Below are 18,176 nucleotides of genomic sequence, written 5' to 3'. Positions count from 1 at the left end.
CAAACTTCAAAACGGAGCATCGGGAGCTTGCGTGGATGCGTCGCTCGTGTGCAATTTTTTTCGTCACTTTACAATCAGCAAGGACCATTTCTCGTCCTAATTCGACAAAATGTATGTCAACACATAATACAAAATTATAATTCGTGTTGTAGAGAATGTTCCTCCTTTTCGTGTAACTTTTAATTGGTATGCCTTGTAACTGATTAATGATCCGAGCGTGCTCACTATTTAAAAGACAATGAGTTGCTCCAGAGGCAGACGCTTCCTGAAAACACAAAAGTACCCTTTGACCTGTATCACAAAAACAATGAGTCTCACCCGAGTGATCTGTACAGGTTACTTGCAAAACACAAACTTTGTCCTAACATCACTTATTCAATGTTTGACCCTTATAGACAAAATGTTACATGTGCGCACACCATCAGACAAGTAATCATTCTAAATTATTGACAATCATTTTAACTAATACTATTGCGCCATTCAAAACGAATGCTGGTGTCTGGGTCAAAATTGAGCAAATTAGAAACATTACCTATAAACTCCACAACCAAGGTGCCACATCAACCATCGCCCTCTACTGACAGGCTCTTGTCTACATGCAGGCCGGTGCAGGGCCACCACCTTGTGCCACACAGGGGCAGCTGCTACTTGGGGGTGCTCTTCGAGTGTTTGAAACGAGATACGATACAAAACTCCGAGTTGCCGAGGCGATTAAGTAAGCACCATATAAATGCAATTTATAACAGTGAATGCTTGGGAGCTTATTGGCTCTCGCTCCTAGTTAGAAATCTACCCAACACACAGGCCCACAAAGACTGGCCGCTCTTACCCTGCAGGTTGAACCTAGGAACCGAGTGTTCAACTTCACATTCTTGTCATTAAAGGCCGGTGACAAAGGTGCATCTATTGGAGCGACATCGTCTCAAGCTTACACATCTACCGGGTCTCCATTTGACTTTGTATTGTCTCGGAGGAAGTCCACCCACACCTCCACTTCCACAAACTGCTGGGAGTTGCCTCGCTCTGCCTCAGTCAGAATTCTCCTCCTGCTTCACGTTGCCTCCATCGATGTGAAGGTCCGATTTTGGAATTGAATCTTCATCTTCACATTTTACCTTCACTTCTTCAATCTTCACCATCACTTCTTCACTCTTCACCATCACTTCTTCAATCTTCACCATCACTTCTTCACTCTTCACCATCACTTCTTCACATTTCACCTTCACCTCCTCATATTTCACCTCGATACCTTTAAAAGTGTTCGAGCTCGGATTTTCTTCCGGTTCTTGTTTCATGAGGGATGGGCTCATTGCAGCACTTTGACTTTCACAAGCTGATTTCAGACTCCACTCCTGGTGGATCTTCTGATGCTTGTGAGTTCTCTGGTGTTTTTGAAGATGTGGTGACTGTACAAACGCCTTCCCACACACACTGCACTTGAATGGTTTCTCTCCCGTATGTGTTCTCTGGTGTACATGAAGATTTGATGACTGTGCAAAATCCTTCTCACACACACCGCACTTGAATGGTTTCTCTCCCGTATGTGTTCTCTGGTGTACATGAAGATTTGATGACTGTGCAAAATCCTTCTCACACACACCGCACTTGAAGGGTTTCTCTCCCGTGTGGGTTCTCTGGTGTTCTACAAGAGTAGATGACTGTGCAAACGCCTTCCCACACACACTGCACTTGAAGGGTTTCTCTCCTGTGTGAGTTCTCTGGTGCCGTGTCAAATTTCCAGGATTATTCGTGCTGTATGCACACCAGTCGCATTGCCGCCTTTTTGCACCGAGCTGCGCTGAGTGCCTTTGCTCCATCAGACCAAATCTGCAGAGAAAGCGGCAGCTGCAGACAGAAAAAAAAGAAAATCCACACCTTGTACACGTCAGTATCGAGGCACAGCGGAATGCATATATACACAGTCACACGTGACTTACACACCAATACGTATTCATAGATTCATGATATAGTTGTAAAAGTGTCCCAAATTCATCACACGGGCTGTTATGGCACACAATGAGAGGGCAAATGGTTATAAACATGCCTGGAAGCCCTCGTATCTTCAAAATGAATGTTAACCCAAAACTCCGAGCACACAATTTTGGGTGTCTGACTTTAAAAGGAATATTTATGAAAGCTAAATTCAGCTGACATAGAAAAGGATGTTGAAAATAATACTATTTGTGTTATGCACAAATGCATAAATTAATGTTCAATCGCAACTAAGAGGTGTAAAGCCAGGCACAGATGTCCTTGATTGCTGTGATGAACAGTTCCGACTTCAGCTGCACGTGTGCTGTGATAACTTCCTGACTCCATTCTTACAAAGAGTTCCAGAGGAAAACAAAAAAAACTATTGTTTTTATATAACCCCCGTGCTCAATAGAGTTAATTGACTTTACTGCAAATACAAACTTGACACTGTCACACACTCAGAGGCGGAGCCAGGATTTTCAGGTAGAGGGGACAACCCCTCCAGCAATGAAAAATCGTAGGAGTTGTTATTAAGTAAGGACTTGTCCCTTGATTTTTATTTCACGCGTGTGATCGGCATCGCGCTCGCTGAAGTCGTGTACTGGATATGCAACTGCGCACAATTCTGCAAGTTGATTGTAACAGCTTTGCCGTTACTTATTGCCAATTATGGACATGGACTGTTGTCCTATCATCTCATAGAGTCCCTAGCACGTAATAATATTCCACACGGTGGCAGTGGGGGTCGCAAAATGCTGATTTATCTATATATATATAAAAAGGAAATTTGTGAATGTGACTGTTCTAAATGTTTAGCATACTTCCCGACATACAACAAACTTGAAATTTGTCACGTGGGTAGTTTCCAAACTGTACACAATGCAAAAAGTATAAAAATAGGCTTTTATATATTTTTGGGGGGGGCGCAATTATGGATATCTATATATAAAAGGGAAATTTGTGAATGTGTGTCTGTTCGAAATGTTCAGCATACTTCCCGACATGCAACAAAATTGAAATTTGGCATGTGGGTAGCTTCCAGACTGGACACAATGCAAAAAGTATAAAAATAGACTTTTGTATATATTTTGCACGCAAGTGAGCGGTGATGTCATATCGGTGATGTCACCCACATGCGGCAGCGTTACGCAGTGTACCTGCTAACGTCACGCATCCCCCCCCCCCCCAACACTCCGCGTAGGCCGTGTTTTAATCCAAGATAAGAATCCAAGTCCCGGGCGAAGCCGGGTAGTAAAGCTAGTCTATATATAAAAGGGAAATGTGTGGATATGTGTTTGTGACTGTTCGAAATGTTTAGCATACTTCCCAAAATGCAACACACTTGAAATTTGTCATGTGGGTAGGTTCCATACTATACACAATGAAAAAAGTATAAAAATAGACGTTTATATTTTGGGGGGGGGGGGGGTGGGGGAAATGACCATGAAGTGTGTGGCGTCAGCCCGCAACACACCTGAGTTAAGCGCTCTGCAATGCTTACCCCTACCATATGGCTCTTCGTGCGCCGTACTTCTCGAGCTGTTAACAGCGTGCTGGGAGATTTTAGGTGGCGCGTCGCTCCTGGACGATGAAGTCATTCGCTTCTCGGAGTTTCAATACATATCCGTGCGAAGAACAGGTACAACTGCTATCTTAAATATGAAGCAGAAATTACATCTGTTTGTTTGTGTGAAGCACCAAAAACTCTCCAACGCTGAGCTCTAGCATCATTAAATTTGCACAACTTATGCTGTCTGGAATGTCTAAGTGAACGTGACTATTTTCAGCTTGCCACGTCATTCCCTTCCCGAGTTGCAAAATCGACCTTACGTCGAAGAGGGTTAAGGTTGAATTTCCTGCAGTGAAAAACATCCGATTTAGTTAAACTGATTTGTTTAGGCTTTTTTCTTTCTTGCAAGCATACATTTTTTTCAGGATTTTACAATGAAATAAAAGGGAATATGAAATTAATCCAAGACAAGAATCCAAGTCCCGGGCGAAGCCACGTAGTGAAGCATGTTACTAATAAACCCCAATGATCCCATCGAAATTAGTGATTTCGATCGGACCATTGGGGGGGCACGTGCCACTCCACCCCCACTTCCTCCACCACTGTCACGCACTGGCATAGTTCACAGGTGGTGGTGTGTCCAGACCCACGCCTGGCCACAATCACCTGCTCAGTATTAATGCTTCCTCACTCCACCAAGTAAATAATTGAGGATCAATCAACACAGCCGAGGCTGCGTGTCTCTCTCTCTGTGGTCATGGGGATTTCCCTCCGGATTCCCCGGTTTACCCACCACGCGTCCAGAGTGAACACCGCCACGCGTCCAGAGTGAACACCGCCACGCGTCCAGAGTGAACACCGCCACGCGTCCAGAGTGAACACCGCCACGCGTCCAGAGTGAACACCGCCACGCGTCCAGAGTGAACACCGCCACGCGTCCAGAGTGAACACCGCCACGCGTCCAGAGTGAACACCGCCACGCGTCCAGAGTGAACACCGCCACGCGTCCAGAGTGAACACCGCCACGCGTCCAGAGTGAACACCGCCACGCGTCCAGAGTGAACACCGCCACGCGTCCAGAGTGAACACCGCCACGCGTCCAGAGTGAACACCGCCACGCGTCGAAAGTGAACACCGCCACGCGTCTAGAGTGAACACCGCCACGCGTCTAGAGTGAACACCGCCACGCGTCTAGAGTGAACACCGCCACGCGTCTAGAGTGACCACCGCCACGCGTCTAGAGTGAACACCGCAACGCTGTTGACAAGCCCCACCTTGTTGTTATTGTTGTTGTGGGCAGGTCGCTTCTGAAAACAAGAGCGGTACAGCAGCTGAAGCGGGCGTGGCCTGGTAAAAAATGAAAAAAAACTGTGAATATTTAAAATAAAACAAAGTTACAAAGTAGCGAGCCAGGTGAAGAAAAATTAAAACGTAAGCAAGATACTCTTTGGTTCTTTCAGTAAAGTAATGTATAAAAAAAAATAATAGCATACGACATTTCGATTGCAACACAAGCAATCATCATTAGGTACAAATGAAAGAGGAAAAAAACCTAGTAAACTCATAAATGTATTGCAATACAACACAGAGAGTCGGCTAACATAACAGTCAACACCCCACCTGGTTGATTACGTTCTTCCAAAGATTTCTCAATTTGAGAGAGATGAAACACCGACACGGAGACACATGAACAGAGAGAGATGACACACACACATAGACACACCGAGAGAGACACACACACATAGACACACAGAGAGAGATGACACAGAGACACAGAGAGAGATGACAGAGAGACAGAGAGAGACACACATAGGCACACAGAGAAACAATGCTTCTGTGTCGAGGTCTTAAATAGAGAGGGGGGGGTAGAGAGAGAGGGGGGGGTAGAGAAATTAGCATGTCAATGCAAGGCCGTAGCCATGGAGTCAACATTGGGGGGGGATCAAATCTTACAGGGGGTCAAGGGTCCCCCACTAGAAAAATATCTATATTTGAAAACTCATTTCCTGCCATTTCCTCCCTAAAATATTTTTAAAAATTCACTAACACATGGGATGGAATTTTTTTTATTTGATACAATAATGTGTAATAGTATATTGTATTACATTGCTGTGTTTTTTTATTAACCTTTTCTTGTTTCATAGTATGTAATGGCAGAGATTAGGGATTCATAAAGTACAACGCAATCACATAAACAGAAATCTATGTATTGTTATATGAAGACAAGTCCAGATTTCGTGGCCAAGGTTTAGCAAATTGTTGTTTTTATTAACATAGCATCGCAATTATTACTTTTAAAGAAGATTTTTATAGCAATAAATTGGAGGGGCATATTTGATTATTAGAATTATTATAATATATAATAATTATTCTAACATATTATAATTATGGCCTTGTGTCAATGAGATATTTGGAGGTTTGGTGACTGCAGTAGAGGACACAGAGAGAGCACACTTAATCAAACAAACTTCGTAAAATTTGGAAATGTAATGCAATGCAACACAGAGAGTCGGTCAACACACAATGAACGCATAGCCTGGCAGATTACGTTCTTCCACAGATTGCTAAACTAAGCGAGAGAATTGAAGCAAACGCGATCAGGCGAGGGCAGGAGGCAAGGCCCCGCGTTGTAAAGTTCCAACCTGGACATCGCTTCCATGCTCGCTGCTACTCAATTGACATCCCTACGAGAGTGAGGCTCTACCTCGGTAAACAACAACAACCACAATCACCACCACAACCACCACCACTACAACCACCACTACAACCACCACCACAACCACCACAACCACCACCACTACCACCACCACTACCACCACTACCACCACCACCACCACCACATCCACCATCACCACAACCATCACCACAACCACCACCACAACCGCGATGATAATTTCTCACCTCGGATTTCAGTTCACGCGCGGAGATGCAACAGCCACGCGGCAGCAGGCCGTGACGTCACTTCCTGGGTACAAAACACTCCCCTCCCGCAATGAGCGGGTCTTAACTTGAATAAATTATGTTAATGAGTCCAGCCCATACGACGGAGGGGTGGGGCGCGCGTGCTGAACCCGTCGCAATAAACTCGCGACGGCTTTAACGAATGCATTATGTTAATGAGCCACCAGTCACCGGGCGTAGCTTTGCCCAAATAAGGATTGGCACTGGAACAGATATCGGCAGCGGCCGAGCAGAGATGACGTCACGCTCAAGAGCGCAGTGGTGGGGAGGTGGGTGACATGACGTCACTAGCGAGGCTAACCTACCCCTGGCGTTTGACGCCGATGAGGTCACGCTGAGCGGTGACGTAGGAGGGCGGGGTCGGAGTTTAAGTTTGTTGACAAGGGGAGCGGCAGTGTCGTGGTGAGCGCTGCGCTCCGCACCGACCAGCCGAGTTCCATTCCCGCTCGTGGCCAACACCGCCAGTGACGACTTTCTGAACCGGTCCTGAGCCTCCCCTACGTCGACTCAGCCTCAAACGAGTACCCGGTGCGGTGTGTCAACATCGCCACTAGGGAGACAAAGGCGGCCGGGCGTGGTGCTGGCTACCCACCCCCTCGTGTGGCGTCCCACCCTTAATAGGTGCTCGCTAACAGAACTTGCCCCGACATTCTGTTGCCTCCCTATCGCCGGAACCACTCCATGTCTGCAGATGTGGCTCATGTCAGGCAGAGATTGCAACCAGGTGGTCCGTTGTCAACAGGTGCAATCACAAGAGCGGCGTCGGCCCAGCTGCAGACTCACGACTTGATGGATCTTGGGAGGGAAGATGAGCTGCTGGATTTTGGTGGCAGCAATGGAAGCCAGGACAGCAACCTTGACATTGCCGCAGGTAGCACAAGTTATACTGGTTGGAACCTCCTGGTTACACCAGCCCACAGGGGATTATTGTGTCCGTCCGTCCGTCGTGCAGGAAGGGGCTGGGTGGGGAGAGAGGGACTGGGTGGGGAGGGGAGGGTGGGGAGGGGCTGGGTGGGGAGGGGCTGGGTGGAGAGGGTGGGGCTGGATGGGGAGGGGCTGGGTGGGAAGGGAGGGACTGGGTGGGGAGGGGCTGGGTGGAGAGGGTGGGGCTGGATGGGGAGGGGCTGGGTGGGAAGGGAGGGTCTGGGTGGGGTGGGGACGGGCTGGGTGGAGAGGGTGGGGCTGGATGGGAGGGGTGGGGCTGGGTGGGGAGGGGAGGGTGGGGAGGGGCTGGGTGGGGAGGGGCTGGTCACCCCGTGGTGCCCTTATAAAACTCAATGTTTAACCTACTCACGCCGGCTTGTGCCCGCCCTCACAGTCGGGCATATTTGCGGAATACACCACGCCGCCGTTGACCCTGGCCATTGACCGAGCAACCCAACGTTCCTACCAGCTCCCTCCGCAGGAATGTGTTTCTGTTCATTTCCCATCACAACAACGGCAACAATGAAATAACCTAAGAGTTAAATATTACCGCTTGATGGAATAAATTATCCTTCACTTGCACTAAGTGGAGTGGAATTTACTGTTGCGTTGCACAATTTATTGAACAATTTGTGATAGCCTTGTGACCTTTACAACTGACACACTGCCCCACACAAGATGTAAATTTTGATCTTGTTCAAGGGTTATTAAAGGCCCGAACTCTGTGCGTTTTTTTGGTTAGATTCATTTGGCAAGGGAAACTAGTTGGCTTTCCCGCTGCTACACTCGCTTGACACTCTTAGGTTTTTTCGGTAAAGTCACGTAGGTAAAAAATAAAATTAAAAGTTAATAAAAGTAATAATGGAAATAAAATAATAAATCACGTTTCGGAGGCAACACAAGTCACCGTCATCAGGTGGGACCGTCACAGCTAAAATTACTGCATCAATGAATCCTTGCAGTCACGAAAGCTTCAAATCTAGAACTCGCTTGACAGTTTGACACTTTGTCCTGCCACACCCAGTGTGTCACAGTGCTTGTCTGACATTACTAACCAGAGGAGATGAATGGTGAACATTTAATAGAGAAATGGATAATTTATGCTGGTCTTTAGAAATAGTTTTAAACAATCCAGGACGGTTTGCTTTTATGGAAACATTCCAACTGTGATTGTATTTGTTTGGAATGTCCCAGCGGCAGTCGAGGTTTTTGGCAATGATCTGCAGGGATGGTGCGCTTCCGTTCCTAGCCGCGAGGCCATATCCTTGTTACTGCCCCGTCTGTTAGCGTTGGTTCACATTCAGAGCAGTGAAGAAGCCCGCTTATCTTGCTCATGATGTTGAGTTGCGTCGGCAATAAACCCAAAGGGCAACCTTACCCGGTAAATACAGTAAACCATATAGTAAACCACTGTAGTCTTCGTTCCTGCAATGAAGGAATAACAAAGCTACACCAACTCTCTCCCGAAGCCCTCTTCTGGCTAGCAGACCTCGACATTTTCGTTTATCTCCTGAACATATTGCCAGAATTGGAGTAAATTGTAATATGGTGCCACCTAGTAGCGATACAGCTCAGACGAGTCTTTTAAGTAAACGGGCGGCAACGCTTAGTTATAGATTCATGTTCATCATCATTATCAACCAAAATTAAATCCAATGCTGGATGGAGGCCTCTCCAAGCTGTCATCATCAAATTTTCTTGCAATGCTACAATCCACGGAGCACCTGCATACGAGCTGATTTCAGAGCTCTCCATCTTTGATCTTTAAAGGTGCATTTGAAATTGATTTTATACTCCTACTGATGCTCCTGCTGTTGTGGAGTGACTCATGCAGCCAGCTATCGCTACAGAGTTTGGTGGTACATGTTTTTTGTCGTAATAGGTTTTTACCCTTTCAACTGGTACAAAAACTGACACCTTTATACATGGCATCATGTTTGCAATAACAACAACACAAGCAGTCAAAATGCAAACAAAAAGAAACTCTGATAATGATATGCACTGTCCTTGAAGTTGATTGGTCCACACCCGAGACAGCTTTTCTTAGAGCCTAGTCTCCATTGGTGTTGGACCAGATGACGCCTTTTGGCAAGTGGCGTCATCTGGTCATTATCAGAGTTGTTTCTTTTTGTTTGCATTTTGACTGCTTGTGCTGTGGTTATTGCAAACATGCCTTGTATAAAGGTGTCAGTTTTTGTACCAGTTGAAAGGGTAAAAACCTATTACTATATTTTGCCACTGGTAAAGGAGATGTCTCATAATGTTTTTGTCGTTTATTGTGAACTTTCGGTCACAGTTCCTATGATCACTGTTACATTGCTTATGGCTTTATTTTGGTGAGTTAGAATGATGGCTTTAATCTAAGTTGTCTTGTGGTTGTTGTTGTTTGACTTGCATCCCACTGGGATTTTTGCACAGCGTTGGTGTACGGTACTTTTTTCTGGAAGACTTTGCAGTTTTTCCCTGGATTTTTCTGTTTGCGCATAGTCACTTTGAGATGTTTTATTGTTCATGTTTTTGTTTTTTATTTGTTGTGGTTGCACTCGATTCAAGAGCCGAATGGCTCACAGGGCTATACCAATTAAATTAAATAAAATTGTTAAGGCTATACGGGGGATCTTTGTGTTTGTGTTAGGTGCTCACTAACAGCACTTGCCCCTACAGTCTGTCCAGGCTATATGGGGGGGTCTTTGTCTTAGGTGCTCACTAACAGCACTTGCCCCAACATTTTGTCCAGGATATACGGGGGGTCTTTGTCTTAGGTGCTCACTAACAGCACTTGCCCCAGCATTCTGTCCAGGCTTTACGGGGATCTTTGTCTTTGTGTGTTGGGAGCAAGTTTGAGTGGCGTGTAGCCGTGGGAGTTGAACGGGCGCCTGCTGCTACTGACAGTCGTTGACTCCGGTTGGACAGACGCTGATAGACAAAGACAGAAAAGACAGGCGGACAGACACAGACAAGAGGAACAGAGACACAGAGACGACATAGACAGAGACAGGCAGAGAGAGAAACACACAGAGGCGAACAGAGACACAGACGGACAGAGATATGTTGAATCGAACACACTGAACTCGCTCCATTGAAAGAGATTCCTCGATCTTTGCCCATCCCCGGAAGTCGTTCTAGTTTATATTTATTTCATTGTGTGTGGTGTGAACGTGTAAGCAATGTGGGATATCGATGTACACGGACATGAACAACATCAGCAGACAAGACGTCTTTCATACTCTTTGGTTCTTTCAGTAAAGTCACATAGATAGAACAAATAAAATAATAATAAATAAATCACTACGCTTCGATCGCAACACGAGCGGTCGTCCTCAGGCGAAAACATCCAGACATTGTCGCGGCAGAAGTCACGTGAGCTACAGCTGAGCATTGTTTTAATGCGGTGGGCTCACGCGAAATTGATTTCTGTAAGACGAAGGTACTTTGAAAACCCACTGGCGATACTGTTTTATATAAGCGCACAACTTAATCTGTCTGTGACGAATGCTGCACTTTCCGTCGTTTTCATGCAGGGGGCGCTGTAAACCTACGCGCCTTCTGCATGAACGACGGAGGCACAGGGACAGACGTTCGATTATGTTGGAATCGATCTGCAGACGGCGGTCTTCTCGCACGGCCAGCTCTGTGTCGCCTCATCTCGATCCCGTGATCCCAACCAGGTTAAAGTCCGCATCGAACCGAACCCCAATAAGGCCATCTACTTAACGACTAGAGACAATTCACACGAAATGTCGTTTTAAATTAAGTCTTCCAGATGTAAAATGATATAAGCTTTTATTGAAGAAACACAATTTAAAATAATACAATTCAAAGTTGTTTCATTTTAAAACTTCAAAACGGAGCATTGGGTGCTGCGTGAATGCGTCGTTCGTGTGCAATTTTTCATGACTTTCCTGGCCCAAGGCCGTAAATGGTTGTGAGGGGCATCGCAGGCAGTCAGGCTTGCTTCAACCCATGGTTGTCAACATCCAGACGTTAATCGGCAAGGACCATTTCTTGTCCTAGTTCGCCAACATATAAGACGTCATGCAAAATTCTAATGAGTGTTGTGGAGAATGTATCTAGTAGATGTGCTCTGCCTTGTAACCGAATACAAATCTGTACCAAAAATGCATTCCAAATGTGCTCTTAAAATTACCTCCTTGCTATGAAGCAGATCAGCAGACACGACATCTTTCATTTATCGATCTCTCCACGAAACAAAGGAATGTTTTACACAAACTATAACTAGCACAGCCTTCTGGGAGCACGTCAATGATTCAGTGCAAGCCACCTGTGGACCCTTATTGGTGCACGGCGTCTCAACAGCAGCCGGGCATGTTTCAACCAATGGTTGTGAACATCCAGACGTTAATCAGTAAGGAGTATTTCTCGTCCGAGTTAGACAAAATCTACGTCAACACGTAATACAAAATTATAATTCGTGTTGTAGAGAATGTACCTCCTCTACGTGTAACTTTTGAGTGGTATGCCTTGTAACTGATGAATGATCCGAGTGTGCTCCCTATTTCAAAGACAATGAGTTGCCCTCGAGGCAGACGCTTCCTGAAAGCACAAAAATACCCTTTGACCTGTATCACAAGAACAATGAGTCTCACCTGAGTTATCTGTACAGGTTACTTCCAAAACACACACTTTAGCCTAACATCACTTATTCAATGTTTGACCCTTGTAGACAAAATGTTACATGTATGCACACCATCAGATAAGTATTCATTCTAAATTAGTGACAGGCATGTTAACAAAATTTAATTACTGCACTAGGTTACATCGCATTGACAAGAAGCTAATTTTAAAAATACGCAAAATCTGCTTAACAGTATGTACAACATACTAATGCACCATTCAAAACGAGTAGGCCATTGCATGCTGGCGTCTTGGTTAAAATTGATCAAATTCTAAACATTACCTACAAACTGAGATGCCACATCAACCATCACTCCCTACTGACAGGCTCTTGTCCACATGCAGGCCGGTGCAGGGCCACCACCTTGTGCCACACAGGGGCAGCTGCTACTTGGGGATGCTCTTAGAGTGTTTGAAAAGAGATACGATACAAAACTCCGAGTTGCCAGAGGCGATTAAGCAAGCACCATATAAATGTAAATATGATAACATAGTGAATGCTTGGGAACTTATTGGCTCTCGCTCCTGGTTAGAAATCTACCCAACACACAGGTCCACAAAGACTGGCCGCTTTTACCCTGCAGGTTGCACCTAGGAACCGAGTGTTCAACTTCACATTCTTGTCATTAAAGGCCTGTGACAAAGGAGCATCTATTGGAGCGACATCATCTCAAGCTTACACATCTCCCGGGTCTCCATTTGACTTTGTATTGTCTCGGAGGAAGTCCACCCACACCTCCACTTCCACAAACTGCTGGGAGTTGCCTCGCTCTGCCTCAGTCAGAATTCTCCTCCTGCTTCACTTTGCCTCCATTGATGTGAAGGTCCGATTTTGGAGTTCAATCTTCATCTTCACATTTTACCTTCACTTCTTTACTCTTCACCATCACTTCTTCACATTTCACCTTCACATCCTATTTCACCCCAATACCTTTAAAAGTGTCCAAGCTGGGATTTTCTTCCGGTTCTTGTTTGATGAGGGATGGGCTCATTGCAGCACTTTGACTTTCACAAGCTGATTTCAGACTCCACTCCTGGTGGATCTTCTGATGCTTGTGTGTTCTCTGGTGGACATAAAAATTTGATGAATGTGTAAACGCCTTCCCGCACGGAGTGCACTTGAAGGGTTTCTCTCCCGTGTGTGTTCTCTGGTGTGCTACAAGATGAGATGAATGTGCAAACACCTTCACACACACACTGCACTTGAAGGGTTTCTCTCCCGTGTGTGTTCTCTGGTGTATTACAAGAGTAGATGCATGTGCAAATGGCTTCCCACACACACTGCACTCAAAGGGTTTCTCTCCTGTATGAGTTCTCTGGTGTATTAAAAGATTGTATGAATCTGAAAACGCCTTATCACACAGAGTGCACTTGAAGGGTTTCTCTCCCGTGTGTGTTCTCTGGTGGGCCTGAAGGACTGATGGCCATGCAAATGCCTTGTCACACACACTGCACTTGAAAGGTTTCTCTCCTTTGTGAGTTTTCTGGTGCTGTGTCAAGTTTCCAGGATGATCCGTGCTGTTTGCACGCTGGTCCCAATGTTGCCCTTTTGCACCGAGCTGCGCCGAGTGCATTTGCTCCATCAGACCAATTCTGCAGAGGAAGCGACAGCTGCAGACAGAAAAAAAGAATATCCACCCCATCTACACGTCAGTATTGAGGCACAGAGGAATGCATATACACAGTCACACGTGACTTACACGTCTATACTTATTCATATATTCATGATATAGTAAAAAAGTGTCCCAAATTTATCACACCGGCTGTTATGGCACACAATGAGAGGGCAAATGGTCATTAACATGCCTGGAAGCCCTCGTATCTTCAAAATGAATGTTAACCCAAAACTCCGAGCACACAATTTCAGCTGTCTGGCTACAAAAGGAATATTTAGCAAAGGGTGTTGAAAATAATACTATTTGTGTTATGCAGAAATGCATAAATTAATGCTCAATCGCAACTTAGAGGTGTGAAGCCAGCCAGGCTCACGATGTCCTTGAATGCTGCGATGAACAGATCTGACTTCAGCTGCATGTGTGTGCTGTGTTAACTTCTTGACTGTTTCCATTCTTACAAAGAGTTCCAGAGGAAAACAAAAAACAAACTACAGCTTTGATATAACCTCCCTGTTCAATAGAGTTAATAGACTTTACTGCAAACACAAACTTTACACTGTCACACACTGGCATGGTTAACAGGTGGTGGTGTATTAATGCTTCCTTACTCCACCAATAGATTAATTGAGGATCAATCAACATCGCCGAGGCTGCGTGTCTCTCTCTCCTCGTGGTGAGATGTTAACTACTTTTCCTGGCATACAGGAAGTCGTGGGATCGATCCCAACCCTGACGCCGGCTGTATATTTGGAGTTTGCGTGCCTCTCTCTCTCTCCCCATGGTCGTGTGGATTTCCCTCTCGATCCACCGGTTTCCCCTCCACATGTAGAGAGTGAACACTGCCACGCGTCTAGAGTGAACACCGCCACGCGTCTAGAGTGAACACCGCCACGTGTCTAGAATGAACACCACCACGCGTATAGAGTGAACACCGCCATGTGTCAAGAGTGAACACCGCCACGCTCTTGACAAGCCCCACCTTGTTGTTGTGGGCAGGTCGCTTCTGAAAACAAGAGCGGTACAGCAGCTCAAGTGGGCGTGGCCTGGTAAAAAATGGAAAAGAAAACTGTGAATATTTAAAACAAAACAAGTTACAAAGTAGCGAGACAGGTGAAGAGAAATTAAAACTTAAGCAAGATACTCTTTGGTTCTTTCGGTAAAGTCACGTAGAATAAATAAATAAATTAAATAATAGTTTCATTTATTTGGTATAGCCCCGTGAGCCATTCGGCTCCTGAATCGGGTGCAACCGCAACAAACAACAAACAAAAACATGAACAAGAAAATATCTTAAAGTGACTATGTGACTGTGCAAACATAAAATCCAGGGAAAAACAGCAAAATATTCCACAAAAAGCACCGTACACCAACGCTGTGTGCAAATAGCATACGAAATTTCGATTGCAACACAAACAATCATAATAATAATAAAATAATAAAAATAAAACAAAATAATTCTCACGACGTTTCGGCCACAACGCAAGCAGCCATCCTCAGGTGGAGAACAGGTCCGTCAAGTAGACATTCAGACTCTCTACTTGACGGACCTGTTCTCCACCTGAGGACGGCTGCTTGCGTTATCAAATCAGAATCAGAAACGGTTTTAATCGCCATGTAAGTTTGCACAGACAAGGAATTCACTATGGCGGGACGGTGCATACATTGAACAAGTAGGAATCTTAACTTATATAAAAGGTATACACTCTAACTATACTAACGTTACAAAGTATAAGTAATACTAAAGGGCAAAAATCTTTAAAATTATGAATAAGTAGACCTTATAAAATGCGAAATGTAAAATGTTAATTAGCCGTATTAAACAATCTTAAAATACAAAAATACAAATAAGATTACACGTTGTAAGTATGGAAAGGTGTAATTATGTAGATAAAATGTTATAGTAAGTGTAACAGTCATTTTAAGTGTAAAAGTCATTTTAAGCCCTTGGCCTTGTTGAGGAGGCCAACAGCGGATGGGAAAAAACTCTTTTTATGACGTGAGGTTTTGGTCTTGATGGACCGCAGCCTTCTGCCGGAGGGGAGTAGCTGGAACAGAGAGTATCCCGGGTGCGAGGAATCGTCCGCAATGTTCCTCGCTCGCCTCAGGGTCCTCAAAGTGTGCAGGTCCTCAAGGGTTGGTAGATTACAGCCAATCACCTTCTCAGCAGTGCGGATGATATGCTGCAGTCTGCTCTTGTCCTTGACAGTGGCAGCAGCGTACCAGACGGTGATGGAGGAGGTGAGGATGGACTCAATGATGGCTGTATAGAAGCACACCACCATTGTCTTTGGCAGATTAAATTTCTTCAGCTGCCGTAGGAAGTACATTCTCTGTTGAGCTCTCTTGATAAGGGAGCTGATGTTCAGTTCCCACTTGAGGTCCTGGGAAAGAATAGTGCCCAGGAAGCGGAAGGACTCAACATTGGTGACTGGGGAGTCGCACAGTGATGGGGGTGAGTGGGGCTGAATTCTTCCTGAAGTCCACAACCATCTCCACGGTCTTAAGAGCATTAAGCTCCAGGTTGTTCTGGCTACACCAGGTCACCAGGTTGTCAGCTTCCCTCCTATAGTCAGACTCATCCCCATCAGAGATTAGCCCAATGAGGGTGGTGTCGTCCGCAAACTTCAAGAGTTTGACGGACTGGTGACTGGAGGTGCAGCTGTTGGTGTACAGGGTGAATAGCAGAGGGGAAAGGACGCAGCCCTGAGGAGATCCGGTGCTGATTGACCTGGAGGCAAAAACTTGTGATCCCAGTTTGACACACTGCTTCCTGTCAGACAGGAAGTCTGTGATCCATCTGCAGGTGGAGTCTGGCACGTTCAGCAGGGAGAGCTTGTCCTGAAGCAGGCTAGGAATGATGGTGTTAAAAGCCGAGCTAAAGTCCACAAACAGGATCCTGGCGTAGGATGCTGCGGAGTCCAGATGCTGTAGGGTGAAGTGGAGGGCCATGTTAACTGCGTCATCCACAGACCTGTTGGCTCTGTAGGCAAACTGAAGGGGGTCCAGTAGAGGGTCTGTGATGGCTTTGAGGTGTGCCAGGACCAGGCGCTCAAAAGACTTCATTACCACGGAGGTAAGGGCGATTGGTCTGTAATCATTTAATCCTGTTGGCCTTGGCTTTTTGGGCACTGGAATGATGATGGAGGACTTGAGACAGGCTGGTACATGACATGTCTCCATGGAGGTGGTAAAGATGTTGGTGAACACTGGGGACAGCTGGTCCGCACAGTGCCTGAGGGTGGCTGGAGAGACAGAGTCCGGCCCAGCTGCTTTGTGTGGGTTCTGCCTCTTGAAAAGTTTTCTAACTTCTCCCTCCTGAATGGAGATAGTTGTCTCTGTAGTGTGGGGTGGGATAGGGGCCTCTTGGGTGGGAAGGGGTAGTTCAGGACAGTCCAATTGTCTTTCAAATCTGCAGTAGAACTCGTTCAGGTCGTTGGCTAGGCGGGAGTCGTTAGTGGTGTGGGGGGCTCTGGGCTTGTAGTTGGTGATCTGCCTGAGCCCTCTCCAGACAGAAGCAGAGTCGTTAGCAGAGAACTGGTGTTTTAGTCTCTCTGAGTACAATCGTTTAGCCTCTCTCACCGCCTTGCTAAACCTGTTCTTCAACTCCTTGAATCTGTCTCTATCCCCACTCCTAAACGCTTCCTCCTTCTCCAACCTCAACCTTCTGAGCTTTGCTGAGAACCAGGGCTTGTTGTTGTTGAAGTTCACCCTGGTGCGTGTTGGAATACAGCAATCCTCACAGAAGTTGATGTACGACGTCACAGCCTCTGTGAGTTCATCCAGACTATTGGTAGCAGTCGTGAACATATCCCAGTCAGTACAGTCCAAGCACGCCCGCAATTCCTCTATAGCCTCACTAGTCCACTGTTTAAATGTCCTCACAGCAGGTTTACAGAGCTTTCGTTTCTGCCTGTATGCAGGAATTAGGTGGACCATGACATGGTCAGAGTGTCCCAGTGCTGCTCAAATCCTAAAAACAGACAACACACGCACGTTAGTAGCTGTTAGAAGAAGACAACACCTAGCACCTTCAACTATACACATTATACATCCAACTTGTAAATGGAGCGGTACATGACAGCCTTCGCTGCTGTCGATGGGGACAAGCAGCGAGTGTTTAACTTCATTGTTTCAGAATCCGTGTCATCACCCGGCCACAGCGCCTTAGCCAAACTACATCTCCCGAACAAGGCAGCCTTCCCTATGCTGCTTATTTTAGCACTATATTTACGGACGCACTTGAAGATAACAATTCGTCTAGAAAAGGCAGGCGACTTGTTCTACCAGCAAGATTTCAATTTCTATCCGAAAGAAGTATGAGTTCATTCATGAGTAGTATTCACTAAGCCCCGATAGCACTAACCTACACACAGTTATGATTAAACAAAGTAAACATTCGTCGCTCATCCCAGCTCAGACATAATCATAGCAATTATTTACAAATCTGTGTCGGGTCCCACGAGAATAGGGCACGTCCACAAACTCTCAAATTGTAAACTCACATTGCATACTCTAACATTATAAACTCTAACAATATAACCTTTAAACTATGAGCT

At 45.7% G+C, this 18,176-nt stretch overlaps 1 protein-coding gene across 1 annotated transcript in view; it reads right to left on the bottom strand.

Annotated features, from left to right (window-relative positions):
* LOC144953338 (uncharacterized) overlaps window positions 1-18,176 on the bottom strand; it is a 168,154-nt gene that overhangs the window by 66,399 nt on the left and 83,579 nt on the right. The window contains exons 13-14 of the mRNA XM_078883901.1: window positions 13,103-13,522; window positions 1,476-1,752 (exon numbers count right to left, since the gene is read on the bottom strand). Coding sequence (XP_078740027.1) covers window positions 1,476-1,752; window positions 13,103-13,522 — 697 coding nt within the window. The remainder of the gene's footprint in view (window positions 1-1,475; window positions 1,753-13,102; window positions 13,523-18,176) is intronic.

Source organism: Lampetra fluviatilis, chromosome 74 (genome assembly GCF_964198595.1).
Source record: "Lampetra fluviatilis chromosome 74, kcLamFluv1.1, whole genome shotgun sequence".
Classification (NCBI taxonomy): Eukaryota; Metazoa; Chordata; class Hyperoartia; order Petromyzontiformes; family Petromyzontidae; genus Lampetra; species Lampetra fluviatilis.
This window is presented reverse-complemented; position numbering and strand designations above follow the sequence as displayed.